Raw genomic sequence first — 23,766 nt, forward strand, 5'->3', positions numbered from 1 at the left:
TGACATGATCTGACATGAAGCGCGTGCGTTTGTTGATGCGTTTGCCCGTGTTACACATTGACAGGACCCGGGTTGAACTGGTGTGACTGTCCCATAGACTAAAAAAACTATTGCTTTTCTTCAGTAGGCCTATTTGGACAGGCCCGACGATGAGCTGGTCTATTTGCTTTTTGTTTAACCCGATTTGGCAAGAGCCCAACGAGTCAGGGGCGCACGGCGGAGCGAGACGTCCCTGCTCCGCCTCCACCCCGGTGTGCGCGGCAGGCGATCTTGTCCACATTCGCCCAATTCTTGACAGATTTTTGACAGAACGCGACAATTCCCAATAACTCGCAGCAGCGCGCCACTGCACGCAGCAGTGCGGGACGCATATTCGTGACCATGCGTAATAATTCGTGCCATTAATCGTAACACGCAGTAACAGGTCGCAACAGTTCGTGGCCGAGCGTGAAACCTCTACCCGGAACACTCACATTCGTGATCCTCGGCCACGAATGTGGATTTTTGGCATTCGTGACTTGTTGTCGTTATGTGTAAACCCAGCATTAGATGTCAAAAAGTATTTGCGGCTCCCTGTGTTTTCTTTTCCGTGGAAACCGGATCAAATGGCTCTTTCGGTGTTAAAGGTTGCCGACCCCTGGTCTAGACTATTGGGGAGCAGAAGCATCATGAAGTCCAAGAACAAAGACAGGTCCGGGATAAAGTTATTGAGAAGTATAAAGCTGGGTTAGGTTATAAAAAGATTTATAATCCTTTGAACATCTCTCAAAGTACAGTTAAACACACCATCCTGGAATGGATAGAATATGGCATCACTGCAAACCTACCCAGACCCGGCTGTCCTCATAAACTTACTGACCGAACAAGGACAGCACTGACCAGAGCTGTTACCAAAAAGCCTATGATGACCCTGGATGAACTGCTGAGAGCAACAGCTCAGGTGGGGGGTGGTCCCATTTTCTGTTTGCCAGGAGCCACCATGTGGCCTCCATATGGCTTCTGGCAAACAGCAAACGGGACTTCTTAGGATTTTCTTTCAAAAATGGCTTCTTCTAGCCACTCTGCCATAAAGGCCATATTTGGGTAGTGTATAACTAATAGTTGTACTGTGTACAGTTTCCCCTACCTGAGCTGTACCTCTCTAAGCGTGTTAAAAAACGCTTAGTAAAATATGTGTAGCGTCTCAACTTAAAACCAAGATGTTAGGGACAAAACTATAAATCTCAAAATTTGGGGGGTGGCAAGCGTTACCCGTGGACAAATGAGAGCCGCAGTCCTGTGCTCGGAGCTGTCTGTCGGCTGCAGCTTTGCAGCGTCCTCTGCTGGTGGGTCCGGTGCAGGTCCTGTTTGTAAAGCGGCCGCTCATACTCCGTCTGAACTTCCTGCTCCACCTCAGAGTCCAACTCCGGGACTTCGGACTGATCTGAGTCCGACTCGCCGCTGTTGGAGTCCGCATAGCCCTCTGAGCACCCACAAGGTCCGGGTATGTCCAAGAGTGGTAGCAAGTTCCGATGTAGCAGCAATGTCCAAGACGAACAGCAGCAAGGTCCGGGGAGAAAGCACATGACATTAAACAGCTGTACAGTGTCAGCAGTGAAAACACTTTATTTTATTTTGAGTGCATTTTAATTTTAGTATTAACACTATTATTACTTACTAACCTACGCAGACACGGGGAGAACATGCAAACTCCACACAGAAAGGCCCTGTCCAGGGGGGAATCGAACCTGGGACCTTCTAGCCGTGAAGCGAGAGCGCTAACCGCTGTGCTACCGTGCCGCCACTGTAATGGGCATCTCTGCAGCAGTAGTAAAAGTAGTAGTAGTAGTAGTAGCACCCTGTACTAACGGCTGTAGCTCCCCAGTCATGGCCGTCTCTGCAGTCATATTTGCAGTAGTAGTGGTTGAAATAGTACCCTGCAAATGTTATAAATGGTATACTTTATTGTCCCTGTAGGGAAATGGGACCCCTACTACTACAGTAGTAGTATTAGTAGCACTCTGGAGCAGCTCTTGTACCCCCGTCATGGGTGTCTCAGTAGAAGCAGTAGTAGCTTTACCCTTCTTCAGTAGGAATAGTGGTAGTAGTAGTACCTTGCAGTAGTGGCCCTAGGGCCCCCGTCATGGGCGTGTCTAAGTTAGTATTTGCACAAGTAGTAGTACCCTGAAGCAGAGGCTCTATAGTCCCTGGGAGACTATAGTAAAAAGCAGCCATTTCATAAGCAGCCTCTCATTATCTCTCTCTGCCCAATACAACGAGTATCGAGTCTGTGTTTTCAACGTGAGAACATCAGCCATGTCAAAAAATAGGTCCGTAGCCGAGCTGCTAACTGCTTCCCCGGAGCTAGTTCCTTAGCAGCGCATAGATCCGGTGAAAACAAGTATTATGCAATAATAACGTCAATACAGCCGGTAACTACACTACTCACAAAAACTTAGGGCACACTCAAAAAACACATCCTAGATGTCAATCAATTCGATTTTTTGGATATAAATCTTTATTCATAGTGTAGGGCAATGTGTTAAGAACAAAATAACATAAGAATGATAAATGGAAATCAAATTCTCAGCCCCTGGAGGTCTGGATCCAAAATTATAGTCAAAATCAAAGTGACAAATCAGGTCACTGGTTGATCCAAATTCTGTAGAAATTCCTCAAAACGAGTCTGTATCATCCTCAGTAGTGTGTGTGGCCTCCACGTGTCTGAATGCACTCCCTACAACGCCTGGGCATGCTCCTGATGAGACCACGGATGTCCTCCTGAGGGATCTCCTCCCAGACCTGGATTAGAGCATCAGTCAGTCTGTGGTGCGACGTGGCGTTGATGGATGGACCGAGTCATGATGTTCCAGATGTGCTCTATTGGATTTAAATTTGGGGAACTGGCAGGCCAGTCCATAACATCAATACCTTCATCATGCAGGACCTGCTGACAGACTCTTGCCACATGTGGCCTGGCATTATCAGGCATCAGAAGGAACCCAGGGCCCACAGCACCAGCATATGGTCTTACAATAGGTCTGAGGATCTCATCCCGGTACCCAATGCCAGTCAGGGAACCTCTGGCTAGCACATGGAGGGCTGTGCGGCCCTCCAATGAAATGCCTCCCCAGACCATCACTGACCCACCACCAAACCGGTCATGCTGGATGATGTTGCAGCAGCAGAACGTTCTCCAGGGCGTCTCCAGACTCTTTTACGTCTGTCACATGTGCTCAGGGTGAACCTGCTCTCATCCGTGAAGAGCACAGGGCACCATTGGCCAATCTGCCAATCGCTGTGTTCTCGGGCTAATGCCATTCGGGCTGCACGGTGTTGGGCAGTAAGCACCGGCCCAACTTGTGGACGTCGGGCCCTCATACCACCCTCATTGAGTCAGTTTCTGACCGTTTGAGTACCAACATGCGCATTTGTGGCCCTCTGGAGGTCATTTTGTAGGGCTCGGGCAGTGCTTCTCCTGTTTCTCCGTGAACAAATGAGCAGATAGCGGTCCTGCTGCTGGGTTGTTGACCTCGGTCGCCCCCCCCCCAGGTCTCCTGGTGTATTGGCCTGTCTCCTGGTATCTCCTCCATGCTCTGGACACTGCGCTAGGAGACACAGCAAACCTTCTTGCCACAGCACGAATGGACGTGCCATTTTGGATGACCATCACTCCCTGAGCAACTTCTGTGGGTTGTAGATGCCTCCTCATGATACCTCTAGTGGTGAGAACACTGGACAAATGCAAAAGTGTTCCAAAAATATGGTACAAAGGATGAAGGCAGGGAAACTCAAAAAACACAATGTAACTCCAAGTCAGTCAAATTTCTGGGATATCAGACTGTCCAGATAGGAAGCCACGCTTATTGTGAAGCAATTTCACTTGGTGTTGTGGAAATTAAACAGACAACAGGTGGAAATGAGAGGCAATTAGCAAGATCACTCCAAAAGAGGAATGGTTTTGCAGGTGGTGACCACAGACCATTTCCCTGCCTTCATCCTTTGTACCGTATTTTTGGAACACTTTTGCATTTGTCCAGTGTTCTCACCACTAGAGGTATCATGAGGAGGCATCTACAACCCACAGAAGTTGCTCAGGGAGTGATGCTCATCCAAAATGGCACGTCCATTTTGGATGAGCAGGACCGCAAATGAGCAGGACCGCTATCTGCTCATTTGTTCACGGAGAAACAGGAGAAGCACTGCCCGAGCCCTACAAAATGACCTCCAGAGGGCCACAAATGTGCATGTTGGTACTCAAACGGTCAGAAACTGACTCCATGAGGGTGGTATGAGGGCCCCACGTCCACAAGTTGGTCCGGTGCTTACTGCCCAACACCGTGCAGCCCGAATGGCATTTGCCCGAGAACACAGCGATTTGCAGATTGGCCAATGGTGCCCTGTGCTCTTCACGGATGAGAGCAGGTTCACCCTGAGCACATGTGACAGACGTGACAGAGTCCAATAGAGCACATCTGGGACATCATGACTCGGTCCATCCATTAACGCCACGTCGCACCACAGACTGTCCAGGAGTTGACTGATGCTCTAATCCAGGTCTAGGAGGAGATCCCTCAGGAGGACATCCGTGGTCTCATCAGGAGCATGTCAAGGCGTTGTAGGGAGTGCATTCAGGCACGTGGAGGCCACACACACTACTGAGGATGATACAGACTCGTTTTGAGGAATTTCTACAGAATTTGGATCAACCAGTGACCTGATTTGTCACTTTCATTTTGACTATAATTTTGGATCCAGACCTCCAGGGGCTGAGAATTTGATTTCCATTCATCATTCTTATGTTATTTTGTTCTCAACACACACTATGAATAAAGATTTATATCCAAAAAATCAAATTGATTGACATCTAGGATGTGTTTTTTGAGTGTGCCCTAAGTTTTTGTGAGCAGTGTATTTGCAGTTGCAGTAGTAGTGAGTGTACCCTGAAGTAGTGGTTGTGTCCCCGCCATCATGGGAATCTCTGCAGTAGTAGTAGTGGTATTTGCTGTTGCAGTTGTAGTAGTAAGGTGTGTACCCTGTAGTAGCGGTTCTAATGCCCCTGTCATAGGCGTCTCGGGGATGAACCTCCATTGGAACAGACTATGGTCGGCACCACCCGTCGACAGCAGCCACTGCAGGTCACTGCTCCAGCGGACAGAGGTGACTGGCGCCGCATGGCCCACGTACTTCTTAAACTTGCCTCCTGTGAATACAAAAGTATCACCATTCAACCACAACTTCTTAAAGAGTAACTAAACACCAAATCCACTTTTTATTTGCTGATAAACGGTCTAAAGAGTTGTTGAATACAGTTAACTACATGTCCATATTCTGAGTCAATATTTTGACATTTGGTGCAAACTTATTCAAAATCTCACTTTTGTGTCTAAAACCGCATGGTTAACGCCTCTACTGGTTTCACGCATCAACTACATTTAATTTTTTGCAGTTGGAAGAGAATGTGTACACGGCGTCCAGAAAACGTCATCAGTTCTGCCCGTGGTTCTGCCTCTGTGCCTCTGTGGCCCCGCCCACAAAGCAACCAGGAAACGCGTAGCGCACACATGTTAATATAATAGATCTATGGCACACACCGCCTGGTGTTTGCACGGGCAGCTGTGAGCCTGTGAGTCTAGTTTCTGCTTTTTGGTCGTTGTTGGTTTACACAGGACAGTCAATGGCACTGTCACTGTCACCAGCGAGGTACACAGAACTTTTTATCCAACTGGGCCGAGTTTGTCGTGTGTTTTTTCACTCAAACCCTGGGGGTGAACATGCTGCTAGCTGGGAGCACCAGTGCAGTGCTACGGATAACAGCGCTATTCGAAATTGAGTGAGCTGCATTTACTTATTAACACGTTGTGCATTCATAAAAACGATAAGTTTGTGTTGGAAAGTGCTTTTGCTAATGAAAGATAAAGCTACGTTAGCTTGTGTTGTGGCTTTGGTGAAAACAGTGCAAATGCTGTTATACAGGACAGACAGACACTACTGCAGCAAACGATCTGGCCTGTAAAGTAAAGCTAATCTGACCTGTATGGAAAGGGATCAGAGTCAAATCTTTAGCCTAGTTGGACAAGGCTCTATTCTGAAGTACCGGGGTTTGGGGACATGGAGTTGTGTACTGTAGACAGTACAATAAGTTTGACTCCAGCACAGCTGGTGGAAGAATTGACTAAATTCTAGTATTGAGCAGTGATGGTCCAAATGATTTAATTATTTAGTTCACAATACATCTGATCACATTTATTCCATTTAGCATTGAGGTTACAGTCAAAGTAATCAATGTATATAGAGCAAAATCAATTTGACATGAATGATTATTTTGAGACTTGGATTTTGAAGAAATGTAGTGGAGTAAAAGTACATAAGTTATCAACAAAAACACTCAAAACCTTATAGTGCAGATTCTAATCAACTCAAATAAAGTACAGGATAGTCAATTGACTTAGATTCTGATGACCTGTAGAATCCTATAAACTATATTCATGACATTATGTTTTATCTTTGCCTCTTTCAGACAGCGGTCTTCACTGCACTCCAAGTCTACATGAGAAGCTACAAGCAGCTGTGGTGAAATGCACAAGCTCAGAGATTTGCCAGTGAGCCCACTCAACACTAATCAAACTTGCGGTATACATTCTGCATACATTGTTACAATTATCTGTGATTAAATGTTTTAATAACATCATATATCTTTTATGCTTTTGTTCCACAGCCTGCTGTTTGCGTTGAGGAGGAAGACCTCAGCTGTGAAGAGTGTGTGACTGTGCGTCCAGTCCTGATCCGGATGACTAGACTTTGAGGCAGAGGTGGGAGTAAGTCACTAAATGCAAGTCTCGAGTCAAGTCCAAGTCGTGAAGGTCCAAGTCTCAAGTAAGTCCAAGTCAAGTCAAGTCAAGTCATAGCTTTTGTCAAGTCAAGTCAAGTCTTGCTTTAGCCAGCAAGTCACCTCAAGTCACAAACGCCAGCGTGTCTACTTTTCATGTGTTTAATCTTGAAAATAATAAGTGCTTTCTCAAGATACCGTAATTTTGAAAATTTAGGCTAAAATCAAACTTTTAAAAACTCATGAATTTGGATTTAAAGTCTAATTAATATTTAAACACAACAGTCAAAATATATGTATTATAAATAAACAGTCTATGTACAAAATTGCTGGGACAGCATTTTAAGGAAGGGGGCCCGGGTGGGCGACTTAAAAAATATGAAATATAGTATTTTAAATATGAGCTGCTTTTCCCTGCAGTCTGAAAGATAAATATAAAATAATATTTTTATTTTTGTTAGTTTCTGGCAGTTTTTCTGTCAGTGGTTCCCCTGTAATGCCCCAGCCCCTGTATACTCGGATTCCCCCCTGCTCAAAATAGATTCCGCAGTCTCGCTGTCATTGGGCTGTGTGCGGATGCGTAAAATAACCACTAAATGCTGTAAACTTTGTGTGAACGCCTTAAAACACCGAAAAGCCAAGATCTCTGTTGATTAATCAGCTCTTGCGCATCGTCATTTTCCTGTCCGTAAATCTCCACCTCTTCACTCTGTTTAGAAAACTTTTAATGCACATATTTCGACGTCGTATTTCCTCCTGCCTTTACGCGCTGTATTGATTAGAAGCGCTGTGTCGGGTAACCGAACACGCATGTGGCTAATTACCATATGTAAACATAGATGCGCCGCTTTTACGCAATGAATCCCGATCTTTCGACAGTTTCACTCAAATAAATAATAACTATAAAGTCACAGCGAGTCATTGAGAGTCATTGGCCTCAAGTCCAAGTTAAGTCTCGAGTCACAAACAGCAAGTCCCAAGTCAAGTCAAGTCTTTTTGCAGCTTTGGTCAAGTAAGTCTCAAGTCCCGAAAATTGCGACTCGAGTCTGACTCAAGTCAAGTCATGTGACTCGAGTCTCCCACCTCTGTTTTGAGGTGAGCAGCAGTTACCAATCTACTGCTATAAGTGAGCATTGTTTGTGTGAGCTCACGTACAGCTGTCCTTCTCCTCTCGCTATTCCTCACTATTTTAGTCATTAGCCATGTCTTGTACAAATTAATAAATTGTTCAAAAACACATGATGGACACTGAGTAAGTGATGGACAGGAGGAAATGTCAGCGTTTACCAGGGAGGAGTTACAGTGCCTCTCGAAAGTATTCATACACCTTGAACATTTGCACATTTTGTCATGTTTACAACCCTAAACATAAAGATTTTATTTTGATTTTTTTACTGAACGTTCACACACAAGTAACAGACAACTGTTAAGTGAAAGCAAAATGATACATGATTCTGTTATTTTTCAAAAAATAAAAAAGTGAAAAGTGGGGCGTGCATAAGTTTTCATACAGCATTTTCTGAGTGCATTAAATTGCCTTCATAACATTCCTCATGACTCCAGAATGTTCACTCCTTGGCCTAACGGTTAAATAGAGGCCACCTGTGTGTAATCTACTCTAAGTATCATTTCAGCTGTTCTTTTAGGCCCTCAGAGCTGTGGTCGGAGTGTATTGGTCACTAAACAACATCATGAAGGTCAAGGAGCACACTAGAGAGGTCAGGGATAAAGCTGTGGAGAAGTTTAAAGCAGCATTAAGTTAGACAAAGATTTCCCAAGATTTAAATATCTCCCGGGGCACTGTTCAATCCATCATTCAGAAATGGAAAGAGTATAGCACCACTGTGAACTTACCAAGACACGGTCGCCCATCTAAAATATTAGATCAAACAAGGAGAGCACTGGTAAGAAATACAATCAAGTGCCCCAAGATAACTCTGGAGGAGCTGTGAAGTCCTGCCGCTGGGCTGGGGGAATCTGTACATGGGACAACGATTAGTCGTGTCTACACAAATCTGGCCTTCATGGACGAGTAGAAGAAGAAAGCCATTATTGAAAGGAGGCCATAAGAAATCCCGTTTGAAGTTTGCTACAAGTCATATGGAGGACACAGCTCCATGTGGAAGAAGGAGCTTTGGTCAGATAAAAAATGTAACTTTTTGGCCCAAATGCAAAACGTTATGTATGGAGCAAACCTAACACTGCTCATGGTCCTGAGTGCACCAACCCCAGTGTCAAATATACGGGGGGGGAGCATCATGCTGTGGGGCTGCTTTTCCTCAGCGGGGACTGGGGAGATTGTAAGAATAGTTGTGAAGATGGATGGAGCCAAATACAGGGACATTTTGGAGGAAAACCTGCTGGACTCAGCAAGAGAACTGAGGCTGGGGCAGAGATTCACCTTCAGCAGGACAATGACCCTAAACACAAAGATAAATCCACAATGGAATGGTTCAATAAAAACATATTAATGTGTTAGAATGGCCCAGTCAAAGTCCTGACATAAATCCTATTGAAAATCTGTGGAATAATGTGAAAACTACTGTTCACAAACGCTCTCCTTCTAATCTGACTGTTTTGTAAAGAGGAATGGGCTAAAATGTCAGTCTCTACATGTGCAAATCTTGTAGAGTCAAACCCCAAAAGACTTGCTGCTGTTATTGCAGCAAAAGGGGGTTCCACAAAGTATTCATTCATGCTGTATGAATACTTATGCATGCCCCAGTTTTCGGTTTTCTATTTTTTGAAAAATAACAGAATCGTGTATCATTTAGCTGTCACTTCACAGTTGTCGGTTACTTGTGTGTGAACGTTCAGTAAAAAAATCAAAATAAAATCTTTATGTTTAGGGTTGTAAACATGACAAAATGTGCAAAAGTTCAAGGTGTATGAATACTTTCGAGAGGCACTGTATAATCCCAGATCTAATGGATAGTATCAATACAAATGAAACGACAAAAAAGTATTTTGGGTTGTTTCAGGACCATTGTATTCTGAGCAACTTATTGAAAATCTGTTTTCTGTTATGGTATGGAAGTATGAACAACATCAATTCAAAAGCCTGTACTTTTCCCCCTCAGGTTGAGACGACATAACTACAGAACAGACTGAAGATCAACTTCCCTGGAACTCATTTCTTGTGACCCACAGAAGACAATGCCTGCAGAGGTTCAGCAGTTCAGTGTGCGCTGAATGTTGGTCCAAAGACTTTCCACTTATATGGGATATTTTAGGTGGTGATTTACTGCGTACTCATGATCACACTTTTGCAAGTCAATGCATTTTGTGGGTTCAAATGTCACAACAGAACAAATAGGTAGTTATGAGCATTACATTCAGAACAGTGCATACATAATGCATTTCAGCTGTTTTAGGGGGTAAAAGTAATTGACCATGCTGCGTAGATAACTAATATATAGACATGCAGAAGTTATCAGTTTATTGTGCCTAGAATATTCAGCAAACCTGTTGCATAAGTGCCTTATTATATACAACAGTGTCTCTCATCTCTGAGGGGACAGTGAGGTGCTCTTCATAGGCTTTACGTACATTTATAACAAACAACGTAATAAATATTTCTACTGGTATTTTATTCAGCTCACTTGGGAGAGTAGTATTATTTAGCCTTAGCTACGATGCTAACTTATAATTTGAGATTCTGGAGGTTTCATATTCAGCTCATGAGGCAAACCAGTAGATAAAGCCCTTGTGATGCTCACACTTCGGCCGGAGGTGGTGTAGAGTAATAAATCCCTTAGAAAAGCGACTGTGCGATGCTCTCTCTCTGTTCGCTATCTCTGACAGTGACTGCTATCCCTCTCCTCCAGCTTGAAACAGATGACACTATGGTGTTTTATGATGTTTACAGCACTGTTTACATCTGTCCCAACCTCAGCAGCAGTCACAGCAGTGAGGAAGAGACTGACTCTAAGGACAGTCAGATCCATGGCTGTGCAATGGGCTCTCCAGTTTCACCCACAGAAGCTACCCTCTGCAAGGAGGAAATGAGAGAAAAGCCTTGGCTGTGGCTATCCCAACTGGTCTTTCACTAAAGCACAAAGGACAAGAAGACCTCAAAAACAAGACAGACAGACTACAGAGCCCAGAAGAAGTCTCTTTTCCATATGTAGCTGGGTTCTCAGAGAAACTTCAGAGGACTTTTAGACAACACAGGATTCCAGTGTACCACAAACCAGTGAATACACCGAGACAAAAATTAGTTCATTCCAAAGACCAAACTCAGAGAAAAGTGGGGCAAAAGTGGCCGCCATCTGCTGGAGGGGGCGGTGAATTGCACTTCAATTTTTGAACCCATACTCCTGCCATTTACAACATTGCAGATTTTCGGACATAACTTTGGAACAGAAAGTGATAGAGACTTGTGGTCTTTTGTGTTGAAATCTAGAGAATTCAATCTTTCAAATGAGCCCTTTCAAATGGTCCTTCTACGCCTCCAGGGAGCCGTGTAACATCATGACGAAAATTCGAAAATTTACTTCAGAAGTAGAGGTTTCTCCTCCAATAGAACCGTTGTGCACTTTTCATGATGCACATTCTCTGATTTCCTTTTTCCTTAATGAATAGATAATCATAATATAACATTAATAATCATAATAATAAAATGAAATAAAATTAGCCTTTTCCACATCCAAAAAGTGTCTAAAAAGATTGGGGGGAAAAAACAACAAAACAATAACTACTATAGCATGCAATTTGGTTCAATAAACACACAGAAATATAAATAATTTTCCTCTTTCTTTTAGAGGGGGGTAGGGAGGGTAGGGTGTGGGGACAAAGGTCAATCTTGCCTATGACCCCAAATTGGCTAGGGCCGGCCCTCACTCTGAACCACAAACAAAGCAGTGTGGTTAATTCTATTCGATGCAACGAAGAAGAATGCAACGATAATGATATTGGAGTAACAAAACAAGCATTACAGAATGGTCTTTCAGCACTGCAGGGAAAGCACAAGCGGCCGTGAGTTGGCTGTGCACATCCACCTCAAAACCTCTAATGACTCCTTTGAGGTCAGAGAGGTCAAAATTTTAGCAAAAGAATAACGTTGGTTTGAACGAGAGGTGAAAGAAGCTATTTTTGTCAAGAAAGAAAATCTCTCTATGAACCGGAATGGCGGATTTAATCAGATTTAATCATTCTCCACTTTACATTAATCTCATTCGCAGGCAGCCAACAGGGCGCTGTCATGCCAATGAGACGGCACCTCAGCCAACAACAGATCAATAGGCTAGTAATCAGCAGTGATCAGCTGAGAATAGGGCAAGGCAGACCAAAATTCTGGGGTGAGTAGGTCGTTACCCACAGGTGAGAGTAGCTGTGATTAGAGGGGAGGAGCCAGGCCAAGCTCAACTACTCCTTGGGGCCTTTATCTGGGCTGCGGGCTGAGCTGAACCTTAGTTTGCTGACAAATGTTTTGGATGAGAGGCGAAACGTTCGAGACTTCAACTACTGGCTACAGAAGATGACTCAAGATGACTCAAGAACCCTCATTGAAGATACTTTCTGTATACTGTGTGGTCTTGTTTATTGTGTGACAGATTTCACCTGGACTGGCTGTAGTTACAAAAATGTACAGGTCTGCTTTAACCTTAATTGTGATTTACCTGCACATATGTTTAAATTGCTACTTTTAGTAGGCCTATTGAAATGATTAGTTTTACATAGACCTTAAACATATCACAATAAACAGGAGGTTGTACTGGGGACAGAGGTATAATAAATGTAGCATTTTGAAATGGGCATTACAATGCTTTAAAACGCTAGTTTACTTTATATAATTCATACAATATGTTGCCTCATGGCTGTGTGTTCCAGAGGTCATTTGTATAATTAATTTGAAAATAGTGTGAGCGGCCTGTGGCTTTTGTCACTGTTTTGGCCTGATGGCAGTCAATGAATAAAAGGAAATGGAAACTTAAGTGATTTAAAATGAGAAGAAAAGGAGTGGAGAGGACTGGAGAGTAGTGGAGGAGTAGAGAGGGCTGCAGAGCATGCTCTGCCTCACTCTGCACTAGAGGTTAGATTTTTGGCCCGAGCCCGAGCCCGGCCCGAGCCCGACCCAACATTCGGGCCGGGCCGGGCCGAGATTTCCCGCATGAGAGTCGGGCTCGGGTCGGGTCGGGCTCAAGTTTTTTTTTTTTCTTTTTTCTTTTTTTTATTAATGTCATTATAATCTCTAATAAAAATCTATGCAATAGGCGGAGTCTATTGGATACAAAATGTGGCAATACGCAATATAAAATAGAGGAGTCCGGGAGAGGAGGAGGTGCGGGGGGCGGGCGCACGTGCTGCTGTGTTGTCACGTTTAAGCAGCATGGTCAGGCTGTGATACCGGCGCCACACAGAGAACATCACTCTTCAGTCTTTCTCTCAGGACAGCGTTTCATTAACAGTGGATAAATAAGCAGTTTGGTTCCTGTTACTGCGTAAAAAGTAGCTTTTGTAGAGCCTCCTCCTTCATGTTTATGAAACATGAAGGAGGAGGAGAGAGATATGGAAAAGAGGAGACAAGACACATTGAGCTGCTCCGCGCCGCGTGCTGCGTGCACGTATGGCGTGCACGTATGCCGTGCGCGTAGCCGTGTACCTCGCAAACATGGTGCTGCTGTGCAGATGCACCTATCTGAGCCTTAAATAAATAATTATTTACGTCGGGTTTGTTTCGGGTTCGGGCTGACAATTCACGTTAATTGCTCGGGCTGGGTCGGGTCGGGCTTTATAACCGCGGGCTCGGGTCGGGTCGGGCTTGATTTTTTGGGCCCGATCTAATCTCTACTCTGCACCGGCCGCAGCAGTGGAAGTACTCATTTCGGCTCATTTTTAACTGTAATTTATCACATAAAGTTACATCCCAGGCCGCTATAATAGTGTTAAATTATTATAGCGGTTAAATTTGGAATTTCTTTCCGGGATTCAGCGACTATCAGCCAAAATAATGTTTTTCTGTGACTGTCTCTTGATGGATGTTTGGTGAATCTTCGCAAAGTGCATTAACTTTTATAACCAACGCGAGTCCCCAATGTGATGGAGAGGCCAGGACAGAGCGGTGGTGAGTCAAAACGCGTGTTAGCTTGTGTGCGTGTGTGTTAGCCATTTATGAAGCTGTGTTGTAGATGTCTCCTTATAACTGTGATATTAATATTTATTTTACTAATAATGCATGGGCAGATCCGCTCAGAGAGAGGGGGCAGAGTTAATTGAATCGAAGCGTCTTGTCTTCCGCGTTTGGAAAATACCCCCAGAAAATACTTATATTTCTCACAAAAAATAGTGCTGAAGAGGTACAACATATCATATAAATGCCTATACTTTATTTTGGGATGGCTAAAATAGCATGATACAGATCCTTTAAATAAATTATGAGGAAATACAGAACACTTTCATAGCAGCACTTTGAAGGCCCGTACCCTGCTCTGGGCCCTGGGTACTCAGTACCCTTTACCCCCCCAGTCCGACTCTCCGCGTGCAGGGGAAAGCGGGACCTGCCCATTAGCTTGTTTTGTTAGTGTTTTAGCCTGTGTTTAATATGTCACTAGAATGTGTTTAGCTTCTGTTTAGTGCGTAACTGACCTCTCTGGGCAGAGGGGAAGCAGTACAGCAAGGCCTTCCCATTGGCCTGTTGTGCTAATGTTATAGCATGTATTTACCGTGTTTTAGCATGTGTTTATCCTGTGTTCACTTCAGCGTGTCACAGACCTCTGCACGCACAGGGAAGCGGAACAGCCGGACCTGCCCATTGGCCTGTTGTGTCAGTGGTTGTTGTGTTTAGTGTGTCACTGACCTCTCTGGGTACAGGTGAAGCGGTACAGCTGTTACCTGCCTGTTGGCCTGTTGTGTTAGTGGTTGTTGGGTTTAGTGTGTCACTGACCTCTCCGGGTGCAGGGGAAGCGGTACAGCCGGACCTGCCCATTGCCGTGTGCTGTGGCCAACACGGCAGAGCTTAGGTTGGCGTGAGCCGAATGCACGTCCATCTCTGAGCCGTATTTGGGCCAGATGCCATTGACCTCTGACCCGATGACGCCCGTCCAGGTCATCCACTGCAGCCCCCGCAGCTCCTCCAGCGCCACCGGCCGGCCGGCTGAAACCAAACCAAGACTGAGACAGGACCCGGACTATGGTTGTTACAATACCACATTTCAAACTCAAAAGAAAAAAAAGTTCAAAACCACGGCAAAAACATTGTACTGAGAAGGAGTTTGGGGATAGATACAGATGGCATCTTTGGAATTGAACCTTTTTCCCATTTCTCCATCATTACTTTAACAGATGCTGAATTATGAATATATATTTGGAGAGGAGACATGGACAGGAGCAAAGTTTTTCAACAGGACATAAATACTTCAAACATTGCTAACTAGGATGCTATGTTAGCTTCATGCTGGGCGCATCGGTTGTACATTAAAGCTAGATGGTACTAGCTGGTACTGAGCAGGTCTTACCGGGACAGGACAAGGACGAGCCTCATCGGGATAGGGTGGCGCTTGCCGCAACAGATTGGGCCTTACTGGGATAGAGCGGGTCTTACCGGGACAGGACAGGGGTGGGTCTTACCGGGCATCCTGTAGAAAGCTCTGTTCCCGCCACCATCATTGGTGAGGAGCACCCTGCTATCCACAGACCAGTCCAGGTGCGTGATGACCCCTGCAGCTGATCCTCCGATTCCTGCAGCTGCTCCTCCGACCCCTGCAGCTGTTCCGCCAGACCCTGCAGCTGCAACTCGGCACTCCCCCACCTTCTTGTAGCGCTGCGCTGTGGCGTAGATGTCCACACAGCCATCGTTGCAGCCCACAGCCAGCAGGGTGGCGTCCGGAGAAAACTTCAGCTCATGGATGACCTCGTGGCGCTCCTTCACGTGCACCACCTCTGACAGGTCCCTAAACAGTTTTGTTTTAATATTGTGCTTGTTGCTGTATGAGTTGCATTGTTTCTTTCTCTTGCCTGGGGACTACAGATGTAAATGAGCAGTTTTGCTATAATCTGGCACATTTTGTGAAAACGCTAAAATAACGTTATGTAGCAAAGTCGACTTGGAAGAATGAAGCACTTCTGGATAAAAATATATATTAAGTGTATACAACAAAAGGATCTGAACCGGTTACGTAATTAATAACAGTTAAACGGTTGACCATGAAAATCCCTACTTGTCAGAGTTAAAATGTTGGGTACCTCAAGGAAGCATTTTAGGTCTTGTCCTTAACTTTATATGCTTAGGATCCATCATGGTGTCTTAGTTTTAGAGGACTACATGGAAGTTGTCATTTTATACTTGCTACTGCCACCTCAGGTCTTACGTGCAACTGCAATTTCTATATTACTTTTTGAGTGACTGTGCAGGCTTTTAGCAGCAGATGTGGTGAATAAGTCTGGGCTCATTCTACACATTAGGACATTGCTGGAGCAAGTAAAAAACATTTGACTTGTGGCAGTGCAATAGGTCCCTTCTCCCAGTTTGAGAAGGCCATACTTTTGTAATGTTGAGGCTTAATTACTGCAACTCTCTGTATGCTGGTATTAACAAGTCTCAACTCAATTGTATACAGGGAGTTCTAGAATGCAGCAGCCTCCTTCTAACAGGGAAGAAGCATAGGGACTACAATTATGAATTACATTCCCTCCCTGCATTCTTTAGAATTCACTTTAACGTTTGGATGATTATTTTAAAAGCTTGAATGGCTTGGCTCCTCCTTTCTTAGCTGAACTCCTTCAGCTTCACGTCCCAGAGCTCTGCGGTCTGCTGATTAGCTTCTCCTGCTGTTCCCAAGACCAGCCGGAAGACCAGAAGTGACCAGGCCTTTTGTAGAATGGACACATCATCATTGATAAACCAAGGGTCGTAGGGTATTTTGGGTCTTTGATCATCAGACACCCAGTTGGCGGGTGATCAGACCCTGGCCTGTGTCCAAATAGCGCACCACGGATCCCCCCTATGGATCCACAGCCACTGGGAGGACTTTTCTGAGGCTTTTCTCAAGGATGTTCTTGGTGGCTTTTCTCGACTACAGTCCTCTAATGCCAAAGAGTTTGAGCAGCAAAACCCCTGCATCCGATTTCGACTGGTTCAAAGCGTGCTCTCCAGCCGTTGCTGTGGTACTATTTGACCCTTTTTCGCTCATTAACTTTGTCAATCCTTTATTATTGAATCTTTACTAAATCTATCTGGCTTTTGGTACAATATTGTGATTTGACACCTGGGATGAATAGGCTTGATACCAAATTGATAAATGTGGTTTGTCTCCAATGTATCTTTGTTTACATTTGCATTTCTTTGGCATTGGTGGCACAGCGGTTAGTGCTCGTGCTTCTCCTTAAGGAATGCTCCAGCGGCATCGGGTCAGATGACACTGCGCTGGGAGACACAGCAAACCTTCTTGCCACAGCACGAATGGACGTGCCATTTTGGATGAGCATCACTCCCTGAGCAGGATGTAGACAGAGAAATGGTCTGTGGTCACCACCTGCAAAACCATTCCTCTTTTGGAGTGATCTTGCTAATTGCTTCTCATTTCCACCTGTTGTCTGTTTAATTTCCACAACACCAAGTGAAATTAATTCACAATAAGCGTGGCTTCCTAACTGGACAGTCTGATTTCCCAAAAATTTGACTGACTTGGAGTTACATTGTGTTGAGTGAGTGTGCCCTAAGTTTTTGTGAGCAGTGTATTTTCGGCCATTGACTTTAATGGGCTCTGTACAATTACAATGTTGATTTTTGCATTATATGTGCACGGGACGTGCACGACAAGAAGAGGGCATTAGTGCATGTTTGATAGGAGGCGAGCGCTTCACGCTCGTTTTGTACGCTCCACGCACTTTGGGGGAGTGCCTCCGTTTCGCTCCACGCACTCTATACGATTACAAGAGGCCCTTCGCCAGCCCTGATGGCGCTCGGGCCTAATTAATAAAATATGGCTCAGTGGCGCCCCCTCAGACACACAGTTTACATGGAGTCAATGGGGGCCCAGTCGCAAAAAATGTCATTGTACAAAGGTGACACTGGCCAAGGACATAGAACACGTCAGGACATGTAAAAAGTTAAATTATGACCCCACCCTAAACATACCGGGAGTCGGCCATCTTGGCTCAGACCTTCAAAATCGTACCCGTTTGTTTGTTTGTGTGCTTTATTGTCCCTGTAGGGAAATTTGTCCTCTGCATTTGATCCATCCTTTGATGCCATTGGGCAACCCATAAGGAGCAGTGGGCAAAGGCAGTGCCGCACCCGGGGACCCATCTCCATGATGTGGAGCCAGGCTGATGGTCAGAATTTGCTCATGTTTTTAGTCATAGGGGAAACCGGAGTACCCAGAGGAAACCTATGCAGACACAGGGAGACAGTCTTTCCCGCGGGTATTCCCTCACTCGTGATCATGACCCCGAGATTCTTGAACATTCCCACTTGAGGCAAGGGCTCTCCACCAACCTGAAGAGGGGAAGCCACCTTTTTTCCGATGGAAAAAAGCTTATACTTTTATTTAGAAATAAATGTCTTTTATAATTAGTTTGAATGCTCGTCATCTCTTCAACACTAAAACAAATATAAGTTAAGACACATTTTCAACTGTACCAATTAATGAAACACTTGGCTTCGTTTGTAATTTTGTGTATGTTTTTTTTTTTCCCATTGTACTTGCTCTTTGACTGTCCAGCACTTTTGTAAGCTTTGGCTGTTTTAAACATGCTCTATGAATAAAGTTGTTTTGATTAACAGATAGTTAATGGATGCATGGCTAAATGGGCGGTACCTGACACGGAGCACGGTGAAGGAGCCGTCCTTCAAGCCCAGGGCCAGGACGGAGCCATCGGGGTTAAAGGTCACACTGCGCACTCCCTCACTCACATTACAGCGGGCAATCAACCGGTGCTCCACCAAACTCCACAGCCTGAGGGACGGGGCAAGGGGGAGAGTGCACAGGGGCAGGGCGAGGGCAAGGAAAGGCAGCTTTGTATTATGGAACATATTTCATAATGAGCAGCAACACACAAAATACAATAAAAGAAAAAAAATGTTTTAGCTCAATAATTATCATCACTCAGTACATTGATTTACAATTTTTTATCCTATTTTTGTAATACTTTTAAAAGAATACAAAAAGAACAATTTTAGTTAAGTAAATACAGTGGGTTGCATAAGTATGGGCCCCCCTTTAACTTTTTGACATTTTGCCACGCTATGGACCATAAACATAAATATATTTAATTTGAATTTTGTATGTGACCGACACACACTACATGACACACAATCATGAAGTGAAATGAAATTTATACATGATTTAGATTTTTTTTAATAAATACAAATTTGAAAAGTGGGATGTTTCTTTTCTTTTAGTGCAACCAATGACCTTCAGAAGTTTACTGAAGATTTCTGAATCATCACATGTTGACCCAATGACTAAATAGAGTCATTGGTATTGGGGTCACCGAGGTCCAGACCTCGGTAAAATTTTAGCTTTTTTTTTTTTTTTAACACATTGAATCCTTTACTGCGCAAATGAATATTGTAAACACGTGCTTCTGAATACAGGCGGAAGAGCCTTCTAATTCAGACGTAGATGAGCTTGTTCTAATCTGGACCTAAATGTGTCCACTCTAAAACCGAACCTCATTATGATCCGAAGAGCGAGGGGAGAAGGAGCAGCGTTCGCGGGCTCATCAGTGCTCTCCCCGTGGCTTTGTATCTGTCACGTGCAAAGATTGTAATGTCCTGCGTATAAATGACCTTCGCTTTAATGAGAGCTTAAACCAGCGCATTCACATTTGTAGCTACCAGTGGTTTGACAGTGAGGGAGACGCAGAGGGGGCGGGGTCAGAGCGCAGAGTCCAAACCAGTGTCTGATGTTCAGAATGAGCTGGTCACTGGGACCATGCAAAACCCTCAGCTTTACCCATTCACACCCACAACCTCGTTTTCAAAAAAGACTTTCTTATTGCCTATCACTCAGGCGAGCTAAAATGTGTGGGAAAAAATGTGGAAAACCTGCTTCACTGTAATAATGGATATAGATATTAAATCGATATTTTATTTTGTAATAAACTATAAAGCTTCAGTACATGGCTCCAAAATGTTTGGGACCCACACTAAGCTATTTTTTGTGACACAGTCTATCTGGTCCTAACATTTCCCCCTCAATGAAACAGAGAAAGAGATTAAAAGGTTCAAGCAAAGCAAGTTAGTCTTCGGGGTCACAGGGGAGCTGCTGATGCCCCGCCTCAGGTCGACAGCAAAAAAGAGAGAATCACGAAGAAGAAACGGAGAGAGAAAGAGTAGCTGGCATCCACAGCGTCTCACTAAAGGTTCTTTCAAAGTTTGACACACTGGGTTTTGACATTAATCCTAATCCTGTCCAGTCTCATTCAGTCCAGGTCCAGTCCTCAATAGTCCTGGTTTAGTCCTGGTTTAGACCTGGTTTAGTCCTGTAGTCTCAGTCCAGTCCTGTATATAGTCCTGGTATAGTCTGAGTAAAATTCCTAGTTGTGTGTTTTGTTCATAACAATGGCAATAAACCCTACTCTGATTCTGATTTAGTCCTAGTGTCAATCAGTCCAGAATTTTGTTGAAATTTTGTTTGTTGGTTTTGAAATAACTGTAATAAAGCTTTATATTAAAGCTAAATAGCATTCTTTTTTTCTTTTTTTTTATCTGACAGTGAGTGAGCTTGAGAGGTGAGGGTTGATGCTTCTGTTAGAGTAAAGAATTGTGTTAAGTTTTGCTATGGTTTGTTGTTTGACCAAACTGTTCCAAAACTGGGTGGTGCTGTTAGTCAGTAAAGCTGTAATATACAGGAAAATAATAATAATGCATTAGTCTTATATAGCGCTTCTTCAGACACTCCAAGTCGCTTTACAGTTTCGTGCATTATTCATTCACTCTATACTTGGTGGTGATAAGCCACAATTGTAGCCCCAGCTACCCTGGGATAGACTCATGGAAGCGAGGCAACCAGCCTGCGCGATCTGCATGTCCAACCACCATCCACTCACTACCTTCACTCAGGCTTCCTAGTGTTCCCAAACGGTCTCCAAAAGTGCAACAAAAAGCAATTTTTTGAAAACAGTTTAAGAAAGTGTTTTTGATCACTTAAAATACAGGAAATTACATCTGAATCTTTAAAAAATTCCTGGTGGAGGACCCCCAGACCCCCCCACTTAAAGAATTATCCGGACCTCACGTTTTTTTAAATCCTGGATACGGCCCTGAATACAGTCTACCTGTGTGTAATCTAATATCAGTTCAAACACAGCTGCTCTGTGATGGTCTAAAGGGTCTGTTAAGAGACTATTGTGGAGCAGAAGCATCATGAAGTCCAAGAACACAGACAGGTCCGGGATAAAGTTATTGAGAAGTATAAAGCTGGGTTAGGTTATTAAAGATTTCCAAACCTTTGAACATCACTCAAAGTACAGTCAAACACACCATCCAGGAATGGAAAGAGTATGGCATCAGTGCAAACATACCAAGACCCGGCTGTCCTCCTAAACTTAGTGACCGAACAACGACAGCACTGACCACAACTGCTACCAAGAAGCCTATGATGACCCTGGATGAACTGCAGTGAGCTACAGCTCAGGTGGGAAAAACTGTAGACAGAAGAGACTATTATTACTATCGTGCACTGCACAAATCTGGCCTTATAGACCCTTTAATTGTTTGTTAACATTCTGGGCTTAGCTGGAGGCGGGAAACTCGATTCCTATCTATTTCCATTGTAGCTGTTGTCAAAGCAACGATAAACAAATGTTTAACTGTTGTTGGAAATATCAGATAAACCTTATTTTATGGTCTCAAATGTCATTCCTCTTGTTCTTGCACCTTAAGCCACAACAGGACCACATTATTTAGTTGTCGTTTTACACTTATAATCGCTAGTTTTAGTTAAATCTTATTTCTCTTGATCACTTCCTGCCTCCAGCTGATGTCACTGATGTTGTCAGCAGTTAAAGGATCTATAGCAGAGTGGCTTAGAACAAGCCATTTTTTAAAGAACACAAATATGGCCGTTATGACAGAGAGTATTTGTGTTCTTGGACTTCATGATGCTGTCTACTCCACAGTAGTCTCTGAACAGACCCCTGAGACCATCACAGAGCAGCTGTATTTGAACTGACATTAGATTACACACAGGTAGACTGTATTTAGTTATTGGGTCAACATGTGATCATTCAGAAATTATCAGGCAACATCTGAAGGTCATTGGTTGCACGAAAACGAAAGAGGGACCGGTACTTATGCACATTCCACTTTTCAATTTTTTATTTTTAAAAAAAGGTCAAAATCATGAATACATTTCATTTCACTTCACAATTGTTTGTCACTTAGTGTGTGTCTTTCACATAAAAGTTAAATGTATTTATGTTTATGGTCCATAGTGTGGCAAAATGTTGAAAAGTTAAAGGCGGGCCGATACTTATGCAACCCACTGTATTGAGTTTCATGTTAATTGCAACTTGTGTGTTATAAAGGATATGTCACTATGTGCTTTTTGAACATTACTGACATTCCCATTTTTTTTAAGTTGGTTTCAGTGGTCCTCAATATAATCGTTTGTCACAATATTTCCTTGCCTGATTTTTGGATTTTTGGAAACAATTCAATTCAATTCAATTCAATTCAATTCAATTCAATTCAAATGTTAGCTGTGCCCAAACTAATTTCCCAAGACTTCACAAGGACGAGTTTAGAGGCATATTTCACAAGTCTAGAGTCATCTTTCAGGATCACCAGCACAGTAATGCTGGAAACTCACCTGCAAGTTCATTCCTAGTTTGTGAACCTGTTCTCAAACAATGGCAATAAAAACTATTCTGATTCTGATTCTGATGAGATTGTTACACATGTCTTATAACTAGACAGCGTTTTCCCCACAAATGTCTGAGTTTACAACAATTTATACTCAAGGGTGACAAAACTAATTTGGTTCCACTGCTAGAACAAAATCAAGCATAGTGCTCCATATTTTTGCTGCATGGATTTAAATGCAAACTCATCATGTCTATGGTTCTCTGGAATCATTTTTAACATGATATCAATATAACCACAGACTGGTCAGTACCTGAGCGAGCGGTCATCGCTGCCTGTTAGCGCCACCTGCTGTTTGGGGTGAGTGTCCAGGGCCCAGAGCTCACCCTCACTGTGGCCCTGGACCAGGATCACAGGCTGGTCACGCTCTCTGACCTGCACCTCAAAGATTTCCCCGTCCTGAGTCCCAGCGAGAACCCGGTCAGCCCTCCAGCAGACGCTGCGCACAGACAGACCTGAGGGATGGAACAAACCTGAGGCGGTAAAAGGGAATACCAGGGTGTCATCTAGAACTAAGGCTGGGGTTAGGGTTTTTGAGATTTGACATGTACTTTGAACCTGATTGGTGTTGGGTCAGTTATAAATCAGATATAGGTGAGTTCTGGGTAATTCCAGGCCAGAACCTGGGTAGCTGTAGAGCAGTGCCATCGTAGTTCCGAGTCCTGTACCTTGGTAGTGTGGGGCAGTACCTGGGTAGCCGCTGGGCGGTACCTTGGTAGTGTGGGGCAGTACCCAGGTAATGCGGGGCAGTACCTTGATAATGTGGTGCAGTACCTGGGTAGTGTAAGGCAGCACCTTGATAATGTGGTGCAGTACCTGGGTAGTGTAAGGCAGCACCGTGATAATGTGGTGCAGTACCTGGGTAATGCGGGGCAGTACCTTGATAATGTGGTGCAGTACCTGGGTAGTGTAAGGCAGTACCTGGGTAGCCGCTGGGCAGCACCTTGGTAGTGTGGGGCAGTACCTGGGTAGTGTGGGGCAGTACCTTGGTAATGTGAGGCAGTACCTGGGTAGTGTGGGGCAGTACCTGGGTAGCCGCTGGGCAGTACCTTGGTAGTGTGGGGCGGTACCTGGGTGGTGTGGGGCAGTACCTTAGTAATGTGAGGCAGTATCTGGGTAGTGTGGAGCAATGCCAAGGTGTCACCTG

General features: G+C 44.2%; 1 protein-coding gene across 1 annotated transcript in view; it reads right to left on the reverse strand.

Moving 5' to 3' along the window:
• The window catches only part of LOC306961007 (echinoderm microtubule-associated protein-like 6), a 77,466-nt gene that overhangs the window by 44,839 nt on the left and 8,861 nt on the right, over window positions 1-23,766 (reverse strand). The window contains exons 7-12 of the mRNA XM_079553616.1: window positions 22,873-23,074; window positions 18,568-18,705; window positions 15,377-15,699; window positions 14,694-14,903; window positions 5,015-5,182; window positions 1,252-1,462 (exon numbers count right to left, since the gene is read on the reverse strand). Of these exons, the coding sequence (XP_079409742.1) occupies window positions 1,252-1,462; window positions 5,015-5,182; window positions 14,694-14,903; window positions 15,377-15,699; window positions 18,568-18,705; window positions 22,873-23,074 (1,252 nt within the window). The remainder of the gene's footprint in view (window positions 1-1,251; window positions 1,463-5,014; window positions 5,183-14,693; window positions 14,904-15,376; window positions 15,700-18,567; window positions 18,706-22,872; window positions 23,075-23,766) is intronic.

Source organism: Gobius niger (assembly GCF_951799975.1).
Source record: "Gobius niger genome assembly, chromosome: 3".
Classification (NCBI taxonomy): Eukaryota; Metazoa; Chordata; class Actinopteri; order Gobiiformes; family Gobiidae; genus Gobius; species Gobius niger.